This window comes from Ursus americanus, chromosome 7, assembly GCF_024610735.1.
Source record: "Ursus americanus isolate L20-20 chromosome 7, mUrsAme1.1.p, whole genome shotgun sequence".
Classification (NCBI taxonomy): Eukaryota; Metazoa; Chordata; class Mammalia; order Carnivora; family Ursidae; genus Ursus; species Ursus americanus.
Window position 1 is genome coordinate 68024877 of NC_142133.1, and position 12858 is coordinate 68037734.

The following is a 12858-nucleotide window of genomic DNA, read 5'->3' on the forward strand; positions in this document are numbered from 1 at the left end:
TCTCTCTCTCCACACAGATGTATTGTATATAGAATATATACATGCATAATATTTTTACTAAAATGAGAACATAATTTTTGTGTACTTTGTCATTCATGTAGTGTTTTGTGAAAAGTTTATGAGTTAATATATTTCTATGACATTATTTTAATCACATAGATGTACTATTAAAGCCAATACCCTATTGTTGGACATACTAGATTTTTTCTTTTCTTTTTTTTTTTTTTTTAATTTTTTTTATTACATTATGTTAGTCACCATACAGTACATCCCTGGTTTCTGATGCAAGGTTCAATGATTCATTAGTTGCATATAACACCCAGTGCACCATGCAATATGTGCCCTCCTTACTACCCATCACCAGTCTATCCCATTCCCCCACCCCCCCTCCTCCCTGAAGCCCTCAGTTTGTTTCTCAGAGTCCATAGTCTCCCATGCTTCTCCCCCTTCTGATTACCCCCCTTTCTTTATCCCTTTCTTCCCCTACCGATTTTCCTAGTTCTTATGTTCCATAGATGAGAGAAATCATATGATAATTGTCTTTCTCTGCTTGACTTATTTCACTTAGCATTATCTCCTCCAGTGCTGTCCATGTTGCAGCAAATGTTGAGAACTCGTTCTTTCTGATAGCTGAGTAATATTCCATTGTATATATGGACCACAGCTTCTTAATCCAGTCATCTGTTGAAGGGCATCTCGGTTCCTTCCACGATTTAGCTATTGTGGATAATGCTGCTATGAACATTGGGGTGCATATGACCCTTCTCTTCACTACGTCTGTATCTTTGGGGTAAATACCCAGTATTGCAATGGCTGGGTCATAGGGTAGCTCAATTTTTAACTTTTTAAGGGACCTCCACACTGTTTTCCAGAGTGGCTGCACCAACCTGCATTCCCACCAACAGTGTAGGAGGGATCCCCTTTCTCCACATCCTCTCCAGCAATTGCTGTTTCCTGCCTTGTTGATTTTTGCCATTCTAACTGGCGTAAGGTGGTATCTCAGTGTGGTTTTGATTTGAATTTCCCTGATGGCTAATGATTTTGAACATTTTTTCATGTGTCTGTTAGCCATTTGTATGGACATACTAGATTTTTTAGTTTTTTCCTCTGTTATAACACTGATGAATATCTTTGTAGCATAAATATTATATACATCCTTACCTATTTCCTCAGAATGAATTTCTTTAAGTGAAATTTCTGAAACAAGGAATATATATATATATATATATATAATCTTTTAAGGCTTTTAATCTGTATTGTTAAAATTTTCTCACAATTTTGTTTTCTTTTACCAGCAGCATCAGGGCCATTGTTATCCGATATAGCAATTTTGTGTGAGTGAGACAGTCTTCTTCTTCTGTGTAGGTGGCATCCAGCAACAGCGCCACAGTTTAGTGAAGAATGGGCTGGATGTCAGCTTCATTTGATTTCCTTGCTGGGGCCCTTGGTGAGGGTACAGTCCGCACAAGTGTGTATAGTGGCCTTAACTAAAGTGTGAAGGTACTGAGTACCTACACTGTGTCTTAGTTTTCAAGACACGCAGGTTGCTGAAACTGTAGGCAGTAATAAGAGTTTGGGCTTTGGATTTATACCTAAGTGTGAGTCCCAGTTCTACTATTACCTACTTCATTAACATGATCAAGTTTAGTCCTTTAAATTTTAGTATCCTTATCTGCAAAATAGGTATAATTAAGTATTCTTATTGGGGTGGTTGTATGGGTTAAATGAGAAAATGTATTAGGTTAAGTCTTACAAAAGTACCATTTTCATATGGTTCAACCTAAATATGTTAAGCCCTTAGCATAGTGCCTGAGACATGATGAGTGTTTTGTAGAGGTTAGTAGTTCATATTTTTTCATTTTTGTTATCATCATTAGTATTATTTAAATTGTGCTTTAATTTTTCATAAAGTGGTTGCTTAGTGGGTACCTGTGTATTAAATTCCCTGGACCACATTTAAAATTTAATCTTATTTTGGAAAAAATCTAGGGACTGATAGTGAAAAATAAATTTGAATGGTTAGAGAAAGCCAGTTCAGGTCAATCCAGATTTTTTCCCCCTATGTTACTTAATTATAACCACATTGGGTTAATCATAAAGGTCAATCTGGTCAATTTAGATTTTTCATCCTATGTTACTTAGTTATAACCACATTGAAATAATACTACCTTTGAGAAAGAAACCGTGGTTTCTGGTGCATAATAAGCTTTTCCTATCTGATGCAGTTGTATAAAAAAAGAATATGGCTCTTTCTCACTGAGTTGACATAGTACACTTAAAACTTTCTTCACTGTTTTGGATGCAAAGAGTGTGATATAATTCAAAAGCATGATTTTGGCTGTGTTCAGATTATTTCATATCTTTAAGTTAAGAGGCTTGTTTTTTCCTTAGCAGAATCACTTGTTACGTATTAGGAAAACAACCTCAGGGTCTGTTGTGTAGCAAGTGGAAATTACATGAATGCTGTTATTACTTTTACAAGCTCCCATGAGTATTTGCAAGCTTACAGTGTTCTGTTTTGCAGAACCCTGGCCATTTGGGAAAAAAACTAGCATATATGTAGAAGACAAAAGCCAGTAGTTTGAAAGCTATACGTGTTGCCTAAGCATTTACCCAGATTCTCTCCCTTGAGGATGATGTGGACAGAAATTAAATATGTTAGCCGGAAGAATTTTAACTTGTAGTTCTAAATGTAACTGGTATCAGATATTTGACCCTAATTATTATCTTATAGATCTATATATGTTTAACCATTCCCCATTCTTTGTCTTGTAGTATATCGAATTCTCTAGCTCTCAGTCTCATTCACAAACATAACATTATTGAGCTAATTTTGCTGAAAGTTCAGCCCTAGTCTTGTAGTCTTCTCAAAATCTTCTGTTTTGCACCACTTTGCTCACAGCTTCACCCTAGCTTTTGGAGCCCTCTCCGGGTTGTGCTTCAGCCAAACCCATTCATATTTTCTATTAGCATTCTATTAGCATTTATGAGTACAGTGTACTAGTTACTGAGCTGGGTGCTTAGAATACGAAGGTGACTGTGACAGTCCTTGCCTCTTGCGATAGAGATACTCAGATTGTAATACCTGTTGAATAATTACTGTGTGGCAGACATTATGCTATGTATTATGGTATTAGTTTGTTAGAGCTTCCATAACAAAATGCTATAGGCTGAAAGTGGCTTAAAGAACAGAAATAAATTTTCTTACAGTTCTGGAGGCTGTAAGGCCAAAATGAAAGTGTCAGCAGGTTTGGTTTCAGAGGTAGAGTTTAGTGATTCATCAGTTGCATATAACGCCCAGTGCTCATTACATCAAGTGACCTCATTAATGCTGATCACACAGTTACCCCATCCCCCCGCCCACCTCCCCTTCAACAACCCTCAGTTTGTTTCCTATAGTTTCCTATAGTTTCTTATGGTTTGTCTCCTTCTCTGATTTCATCTTATTTTTCCCTTCCCCTATGATCATCTGTTTTGTCCACATATGAGTGAAGTCATATGATAATTATCTTTCTCTGATTGACTTAATTCGCTTAGCGTAATACCCTCTAGTTCCATCCATGGTGGAATGTAAGATTTCTTTCTTTCTTTCTTTTTTTATGGCTGACTAATATTCCATGGTGTATGTGTGTGTGTGTGTGTGTGTGTGTGTGTGTGTATGTGTGTGTATGTATACACACACACACACACACCACATCTTCTTTAACAATTCATCTGTTGATGGACATCTGGGCTCTTTCTACAGTTTGACTATTGTGGACATGGCTGCTATAAACATTGGGGTGCAGGTACCCCTTCAAATCACTGTTTGTATCCTTTGGGTAAATACCTAGATGTGCAATTGCTGGGTCATAGGGTAGTTCTATTTTCAACTTTTTGAGGAACCTCCATACTGTTTTCCAGAGTGGCTGCACCAGCCTGCCATTCCCACCAACAGTGTAAGAGGGTTTCTCTTTCTCCGCATCCTTGCCAGCATCTGTTGTTTCCTGACTTGTTAATTTTAGCCATTCTGACAGGTGTGAGGTGGTATCTCATTATGGTTTTGATTTGTATTTCCCTGATGTCGAGGATGTTGAGCATTTTTCCATGTGTCTCTTGGCCATTTGTATGTCTTCTCTGGAGAAATGGCTGTTCATGTCTTCTGCTCATTTCATGACAGGATTATTTGTTTTTTGGGTGTTGAGAAAAGTAGTGATTCTGGTAATTTTATAGGTGCTCATCAATTTGTCCCAATAACCATTACTTTTTACTGAAGACAAATGTGGGTGGTCATACTTTTATTTTATAGGTATAAGGGAGCTGGGGCTGAGAGGTTATGTACTTTGTATGCAAACCCACAAATGTTATATGGCACAACTGAGTGGATTGAGTTCTGTCCTCAAAGCCAGTGTGTGTGGTTTTTTGCTGTGCTTATGTTACTTTCATATTACATGGATTTTGAGAATCTTAAGATCATGAAATATGAGACAAAAGAAGTGGTAAATATGTAATTTATATTTTAAAACAAGGATTTTAAGTCTGATGTCCATGAGAAAGTTTCTGAACAGCAACATCCAAAATTACATACATTGTAATTTTTCATTTTCATCACATGCTTGTAAGGATCTAAGATTATCCCCCCAAAAGATGAAGTTTAAAGACATGACATTTGTTCTAGTTTTAACGTTCTATAAGCTTATGATTCTTTGCTGTGTATAAACATAGAGTTCTAAGAATGATTAAAAATAATTATAATGACAGGCACATGAAAAATACTGTTTCCTTATCAAATGCAGAAGCTCTTCAGAATAAATTCCTTATCCTTCAGACCAATGGGAAATTTTTATGAAATTCTTTTATTCATTCATTCATTCATTCATTCATTCATTCATTTCCCATTTAATTGGGGATGCAATATGGGTGGGAGGCATACATTTAAAAAGAAAGACCATTGAGTTATTTTAGAGTGATAATGTGCCAGATACATGGCTTTGTATTTAATCTTACCTCTTTCTTAGCTTTTTTCAAGCTGAGGTAGAAAGCCAGTGGCAGAACATTGTGGTATCACATGTACTACAAATATTATATTATCAGCTTGAAAGTACAGCTACTTCTAAGGATGTTTATTGTAGGTTTTTATGTGTAGTAGCTAAAATTTGACCAACTTAAAACTTCCAACAGTAGAGCAATAATTTTGAAAAATTAAGGTACATCCTACTTTGGATTTTTACACAGCCATTATAGTTTGGTTCTCAAAGAATATTTGAAAGTTATCGGGAGAGTTCTGATTTTGGCTGTGGTAGAGTAAAAGGAGCTGAATTTACCCTCCTACCTGAAACAGTGAAAAAACTGACCAAAATGTATGAAAAAATATTTCTAAAGACATTGGATATCAGGAAATGAAGGATAGTGTTCCCCAAAAGATGAGGAACTACAAGTTGAGCACTGTAGTTGCCTGGAGAGTTTCCAGACTGTGGTGCAGGAAGGAAGAGCCCAGAGCCTGGAAGTCTGCCTAAATTACAGAGACAGAGCTGGGAATGTAAGGAGGTCAAAGTAGGTAGAGTTCTTAGGGCAGAAAGAAAGCTGCACAGAGAGAGCAGTCTGGAGATCTGCAGAAGATCCTCCTCCAGTCTTGAGCTGAACACTGATTGTTGTGTACATGTGACAGACTGCCTGAGACCAGAGAAAGGAAGCACTCCTTGAAGCTCACAGCGGGCTAGTAGTAGTGCAGCAAATACTTAGAGCTAATAAACCAGTAAGGAGATAAAATGGGATCATAAATAAGTGCACATCCAAAGGAAGTAAGAAAAAGGAGGGGAAGGGAACAAAGAGCATATGGGACAAGTGGAAAATAAAAAGCAACCTTACTAATAATCACATAAATCACAGTGAAAGTATTTCAGCGTAGTCTCACTAGCTTAATTTTGCTTTTGTTTCCCTTGCCTGAGGAGTCTTATCTAGAAAAATGTTGCTAAGGGTGATGTCAGGGAAATTACTGTCTGTGTTCTATTCTAGGAATTTTATGCTTTCAGGTCTCACACTTAAGTCTTTAAGGCATTTTGAGTTTATTTTTGTGTATGATGAAAGAAAATGGTCCAGTTTCATTCTCGGGTGTGTAGCTGTCCAGTTTTCCCAACACCATTTGTTGAAGAGACTATCTTTTCCCCATGTATATTCTTGTCTCTTTTGTCACAGATGAATTGCCCATATGAATGTGATTTTATTTCTGGGCTTTCTATTCTGTTCTCTTGATCTACGTGTCTGTTTTTGTACCAGTACCATACTGTTTTGATTCTTATAGCTTTGTAGTACACCTTGATATCTGGAATTGTATACCTCCGGTTTTGTTTTCCTTTCTCAAAGATTGCTTTGACTACTTAGGGTCTTTTGTGGTTCCATACACATTTTAGTATTGTTTGTTCTAGTTTTGTGAAAAATGTTGTTGTCCTGTCAAAATAGGAATTGCATTGAATCTGTAGATTCTTTGAGTACTGTGGATATTTTAACAATAAGTATTAATTCTTCCAATCCATGAACGTGTAATATCTTTTCCATCTGTTTGTATCACTTTCAGTTTCTTTCTTCAGTGTTTTATAGTTTCCAGGGTACAGGTCTTTCACTTCTTTGGTTAAGTTTTTTCCTAGGTATTTTGTTCTTTTTGGTGTGATCAAAATGTATACTTCAAATATGTGCAGTTTAACATATCTTTACTTTACCGTAATAGATCTGTTTTTTTTAAAGACTTATGGAAGTACAGTATGTTAAATAATAAATACAGATTACACAGTTGTTGTGGTTTTTTGGTCATAGATTCTTGAGACTTATATTTTCATTTATCTCCATATATTCATGATATCTCCTTTTGGATATATATTTTTTATGCATATCAAAATAAACTTTAATTTCTGACTTTTTCCTCCTTCCCTATTTATTCTCTGGTTTTTTGCATCTTTGTAAGTATTACTTCCATTTTGCCATTTTTCATTCACGAAGCTAGAGAATTATCCTTGTTACATACCTCATCCTGTATTTCATTATCAAGCTGTGTTATCGAGAACATTTTTCAAGTCTGTAATAGTCTCCTTTTCATCATCACTATCACCACCCTCACCCCCACCCTAATTCAATTTGCTCTCCTCTCACTAAAAAAAGAGCCTTCTGATTATGTTCCCTGTTTTCATTCTTGACCCCTTCAATACAGTTTGCAGATAATGGCTAGAGATGATCTGTTTTTTTTTTTTTTTAAACTAGGGATGTACTGTATGGTGAATAACATAATATAATAAAAAATATTATTATTGGGGGTGCCTGGGTGGCACAGCGGTTAAGCGTCTGCCTTCGGCTCAGGGTGTGATCCCGGCGTTGTGGGATCGAGCCCCACATCAGGCTCCTCCGCTATGAGCCTGCTTCTTCCTCTCCCACTCCCCCTGCTTGTGTTCCCTCTCTCGTTGGCTGTCTCTGTCTCTGTCAAATAAATAAATAAAATCTTTAAAAAATATATTATTGTTAAAAAAAAGATTTTATTTATTTGAGAGAGGGAGGGAAAGAGAGAGAGTACAGAAGGACAGAGGGAGAAGCAAACTCCCTGCCAAACGGAGCCCGATGCGGTACTCGATCCTGGGATTCTAGGATCATGACCTGAGCCGAAGACAGATACTTAACCGACTAAGCCACCCAGGTGCCCTGTTTATTTGTATTCTAAACATAGAGGCTGCCTTTTAGTTTTTTGAAATCTCTTAAGATATTTTTACTCCAGAACTTTCTCCCATGGTATTTTCTGAACCTGCACTAATTTTCCCCCTACTCTTCAGGGGGCTTCCACTGCATGCTTTCAGTCTCTGTTTAAATTCCACTTCTTCAGAGAGGCCTTTCCTTACTTGTCCAGTTCAGATTGGCACCCACACCAAAACCACGTGGGTTTTCCTCATAGCTATTATTCAAGGCTTTGGGGGGCGGTGTGGGAAGGGTGAGGGAAGTGTTTATATGTGTGTATGAGAGATTACTTGATTAATACCTCTGTCCTATACTAATATGAAAATTTTCTTGAAAGCAGAGACCTCTCTTGTTCAGTACCATGTAGCTATCACCTGGCTCAAGTCCTGGTACAGTTGCCAGTATTTATTTGAATGAATGTTTAGAGAAAATGTGTTGGGAGGAAATACACCAGTGTTGCTGCTTGAGTGCTGCGTGTTTCTGTAAGATTTCCACAATGAATTATTATGGCTCTCTAATAAGAAAAGTTATAAATAAAATGTCCATCTATACTTTTTGCCTTTACTAGGGTTGGAAAAAGCAGATATTATTTTGATACTTGGGGTTTTAGTTCTTGATACTTTGTAAAATAAGTGACCTTGATATATTTGCCTGACTTTTAGTTTTTTATTTTTATTTTTTAAAAAGATTTTATTTGTTTTAGAGAGAAAGGGGGGGGGGGACAGAGGGAGAGGGACAAGCAGACTCCCTGCTGAGGGTGGCCTGACATGGGGTCGAAATTAAGAGTTAGATGCTTACCTGATTGAGCCACCCAGGTGCCCCTTTAGTTGACTTTCAATATTTCAGAGTTGCATAGCTCTCAGGAGTACTTTTTATGTTGTATTGTTCATGAATGAGAGCTTCTGGATTAGTGTAAAGCAGAGACTTAGTGCAAGTGTCAGGTATAGTTTACTTAGAAGGGTGTGTGTATTTCTTTCTCGGATTTACCTACAATTTATATATTATCTCGAAGTCTTTGGCTTAGAGTGTCTTGCTATATTTTTTCATTTCTGTCACAGTTTTTTAATAGGTCACTGTTACTTTGGATATATTATATTCTTCACAGTTTTGACCAGTTTTCACTTACGGAGAAAATTATGTAAGATTTTCTGAATTCTCAGTATTCATCTATGGCAACTCTGGTGCTGGGCATATGGTGAATATCCTCTGAATCTCTTAAAATTTTTATTGAAGATCATACATTTTTGGTTTTTAAAAACATAAAATAAAACTTTGTATCTTTGAGATAATGATTTGTTAAATTAAAATGATTTGTAAATTGACCCTGAGCAACTCAGGTTTGAACTACTAGGTCTACTTATACATGGATATTTTTCCCCTGGTAAATGCAGTACAGTACTGTAAATATATTTTCTCTTATGATTTTCTTAACATTTTCATTTCTCTAGATGTATTATAAGAATATAGTATATGATACATTTAACATACAAAATATGTGTTAATGGACTGTTTATGTTATCTATAAGACTTCTGGTCAGCATTAGGCTATTACTAGTAGATTTTGGGGGAAGTCAAAAGTTTTGGGTTTTTGACTGTGTGAGGAGTTGGCACCCCTCACTCCCTGTGTTGTGCAAGGGTCACCTATACTTGGAAGTTCTAAAAAATATAGTTCTCAGGGAATTATCAAGATGACTAAGTGGCTTATTTATTTATTTTCACATTTTTATTATTTATTTATTTTTTATTACTTTTTAAATTAACATATAATGTATTATTTGTTTCAGGGGTACAGGTGTGTGATTCATCAGTCTTACACAATTCACAACGCTCACCATAGCACAAACTCTCCCCAGTGTCCATCACCCAGCCACCCCATCCCTCCCACCCCCCTCCACTCCAGCAACCCTCAGTTTGTTTCTTATGATTAAGAGTCTCTTATGGTTTGTCTCTCTCTCTGGTTTCTTCTTATTTCATTTTTTCCTCTCTTCCCCTATGATCATCTGCCTTGTTTCTCAAATTCCACATATCAGTGAGATCATATGATAATTGTCTTTCTCTGATTGACATATTTCACTTAGCATAATACCCTCTGGTTCCATCAATGTCATTGCAAATGGCAAGATTTTATTTTTTTGATGGCTGCATAATATTCCATCGTATGTGTATATATGGATGTGTGTGTATGTATACACACACACACACACACCACATCTTCTTTATCCATTCATCAGTCGATGAACATCTAGGCTCTTTCCATAGTTTGGCTATTGTGGACATGGCTGCTATAAACATTGGGGTGCAGGTGCCCCTTCGGATCACTACATTTGTATCTTTGGGGTAAATACCTAGTGGTACAATTGCTGGGTCATAGGGTAGTTCTATTTTCAACTTTTTGAGGAACCTCCATACTGTTTTCCAGAGTGGCTGCACCAGCTTGCATTCCCACCAACAGTGTAAGAGGGATCCCCTTTCTCTGCATCCTTGCCAACATCTGTTGTTTCCTGATTTGTTAATTTTAACCATTCTGACTGTGTGAGGTGGTATCTCACTATGGTTTTGATTTGTATTTCCCTGATGTCGAGTGATGTTGAGCATTTTTTCATGTGTCTGTTGGCCATTTGGATGTCTTCTTTGCAGAAACGTCTGTTCATGTCTTCTGCCCATTTCTTGATTGGATTATTTGTTCTTTGGGTGTTGAGTTTGATAAGTTCTTTATAGATTTTGGATACTAGCCCTTTATCTGATATATCATTTGCAAATATCTTCTCCCATTCTGTCGGTTGTCTTTTGGTTTTGTTGACTATTTCCTTTGCTTTGCAAAAGCTTTTCATCTTGATGAAGTCCCAGTAGTTCATTTTTGCCCTTGCTTCCCTTGTCTTTGGCGATGTGTCTAGGAAGTTGCTGCAGCCGAGGTTGAAGGGGTTGCTGCCTGTGTTCTCTTCAAGGATTTTGATGGATTCCTGTCTCACATTTAGGTCTTTCATCCATTTTGAGTCTATTTTTGTGTGTGGTGTAAGAAATGGTCCAGTTTCATTCTTCTGCAAGTGGCTGTCCAATTTTCCCAACACCATTTGTTGAAGAGACTGTCTTTTTTCCATTGGACATTCTTTCCTGCTTTGTCAAAGATAGACCATAGAGTTGAGGGTCCATTTCTGGGCTCTCTATCTGTTGCATTGATCTGTGTGTCTGTTTTTGTGCCAGTACCGTACTCTCTTGATGATTACAGCTTTGTAATAGAGCTTGAAGTCCGGAATTGTGAAGCTGCCAGCTTTGCTTTTCTTTCTCAACAATCCTCTGGCTATTTGGGTTTTTTTCTGGTTCCATACAAATTTTAGGATTATTTGTTCCGTTTCTGTGAAAAAAGTTGATGGTATTTTGATAGGGGTTGGATTAAATGTGTAGATTGCTCTAGGTAGCATAGATATTTTCACAATATTTGTTCTTCCAATCCATGAACATAGAATGTTTTTCCATTTGTGTCTTCCTCAACTTCTTTCATGAGTATTCTACAGTTTTCTAAGTACAGATTCTTCGCCTCTTTGGTTAGATTTATTACTAGGTATCTTATGGTTTTGGTGCAATTGTAAACGGGATCAACTCCTTAATATCTCTTTCTTCTGTCTTATTGTTGGTGTATAGAAATGCAACTGATTTCTGTGCATTGATTTTATATCCTGCCACTTTACTGAATTCCTGTATGAGTTCTAGCAGTCTTGGGTGGAGTCTTTTGGGATTTCCTTTTTTTTTTTTTAAAGATTTTATTTATTTATTTGGCAGAGAGAGAAACAGCCAGCGAGAGAGGGAACACAAGCAGGGGGAGTGGGAGAGGAAGAAGCAGGCTCCCAGCGGAGGAGCCCGATATGGGGCTCGATCCCAGAATGGCGGGATCACGCCCTGGGCTGAAGGCAGATGCTTAACAACTGAGCCACCCAGGCGCCCCTCTTTTGGGTTTTCCACATAAAGTAGTGTGTCATCTGCAAAGAGAGTTTGACTTCTTTGCCGATTTGGATGCCTTATTATATTTATTTTTTACTCATCATTTAAATGAGCCTGTTTCTCACCTGAAATGCTTTTTACAGTTTTATTTAAATGTTTGCATTCTTTTTTTTCTCTTTTTAAGGTGCCCTTTGTTAATGTTATTTCATTTATGTATATAGTAAACTATACCAACTTTTTTAACAGATAAAATAATTAGGCACAGGGCTTGTACCCTGAAGGACACTGCACATGCGATCATTGCGGCGGAATTGGATCCAGAATTTAATAAACTCTGTGAAGAAATTAAGGAAGCAAGAATAAAAAGAGGTAAGTTATAGAAATGAACTTGCTACTGAAGAACCAAGAATCACTGAGTGTTACTAAATGGTGTTTCTTTAAGGTTGCTGGCATTATGAAAATAATCTACTTTGAAGCACAGACTTTATATATTTCTGATACTAATGTGTCATGTAAATTCTCAAAGATATCTTAAAATTTTGCTTTCTATGCAAGTTTTAGTGAGTACAGGAGTGCAAATTACAGAAAGTTCTTTTTGGTGAAATTTTTTTTGCAGGTGGATGTCTGTTATTGATTCTTATTATTAAAGGATTTATAGGCTTTCATATCTGTAGAGGGTTTACTTTTTAAGAGCTTTTAGGAATACTGTTTTTGTTTTCCTTGTTAATGTTTATGTGTAATTTTGTAAATATAAAATTAACAGAATTAGCAAATGTGGTGTGTTAATTCAGAGTATAAGCCTGTCCTTAAGGAACTCACTTAGTAGGAGACAGAATTGTAAAACAAATCAAGTACAGTTGAGGTATATGAGTTGATTGAAACATGTTTATAGCACAGAGGAGAGACCTCCTTTTAGGGATCCCAGCATTTTGTCCAGAGTTTGGGGAGTGAATATAGGAGTGTTGTCTCTAGAGAGCAGAAGAAGGGAGGCAGTGACAGAGGAGGAGGAGATATTTGTAAGCACAGCAGAGAATAGCAGGTATAAAGGCACAGAACTATGAAATAACATGGTATATTTGAAGAACTACAAACTGGTATTGCTGAAGCTATAGGGGGTGGTGGGAAATAGAGCTCAAGAGGCGAGCTGAGTCCAGGAGATTGAAATTAAGAAGCTTTTTTCCTACTTCCTTAGGCCCTTCCTAGTCACCTAATCTAATATAGGTTCTGGTC

The 12858-nt window shown here is 36.9% G+C and overlaps 1 protein-coding gene across 4 annotated transcripts in view; it reads left to right on the plus strand.

The window, feature by feature from the left end:
• Positions 1-12858, plus strand: part of ATAD2B (ATPase family AAA domain containing 2B) — a 149918-nt gene that overhangs the window by 120679 nt on the left and 16381 nt on the right. For all 4 annotated transcript variants that reach the window (XM_087863837.1, XM_087863839.1, XM_087863838.1 and 1 more), the window contains one exon: positions 11875-11997. In XM_087863837.1, the coding sequence (XP_087719963.1) occupies positions 11875-11997 (123 nt within the window). The remainder of the gene's footprint in view (positions 1-11874; positions 11998-12858) is intronic.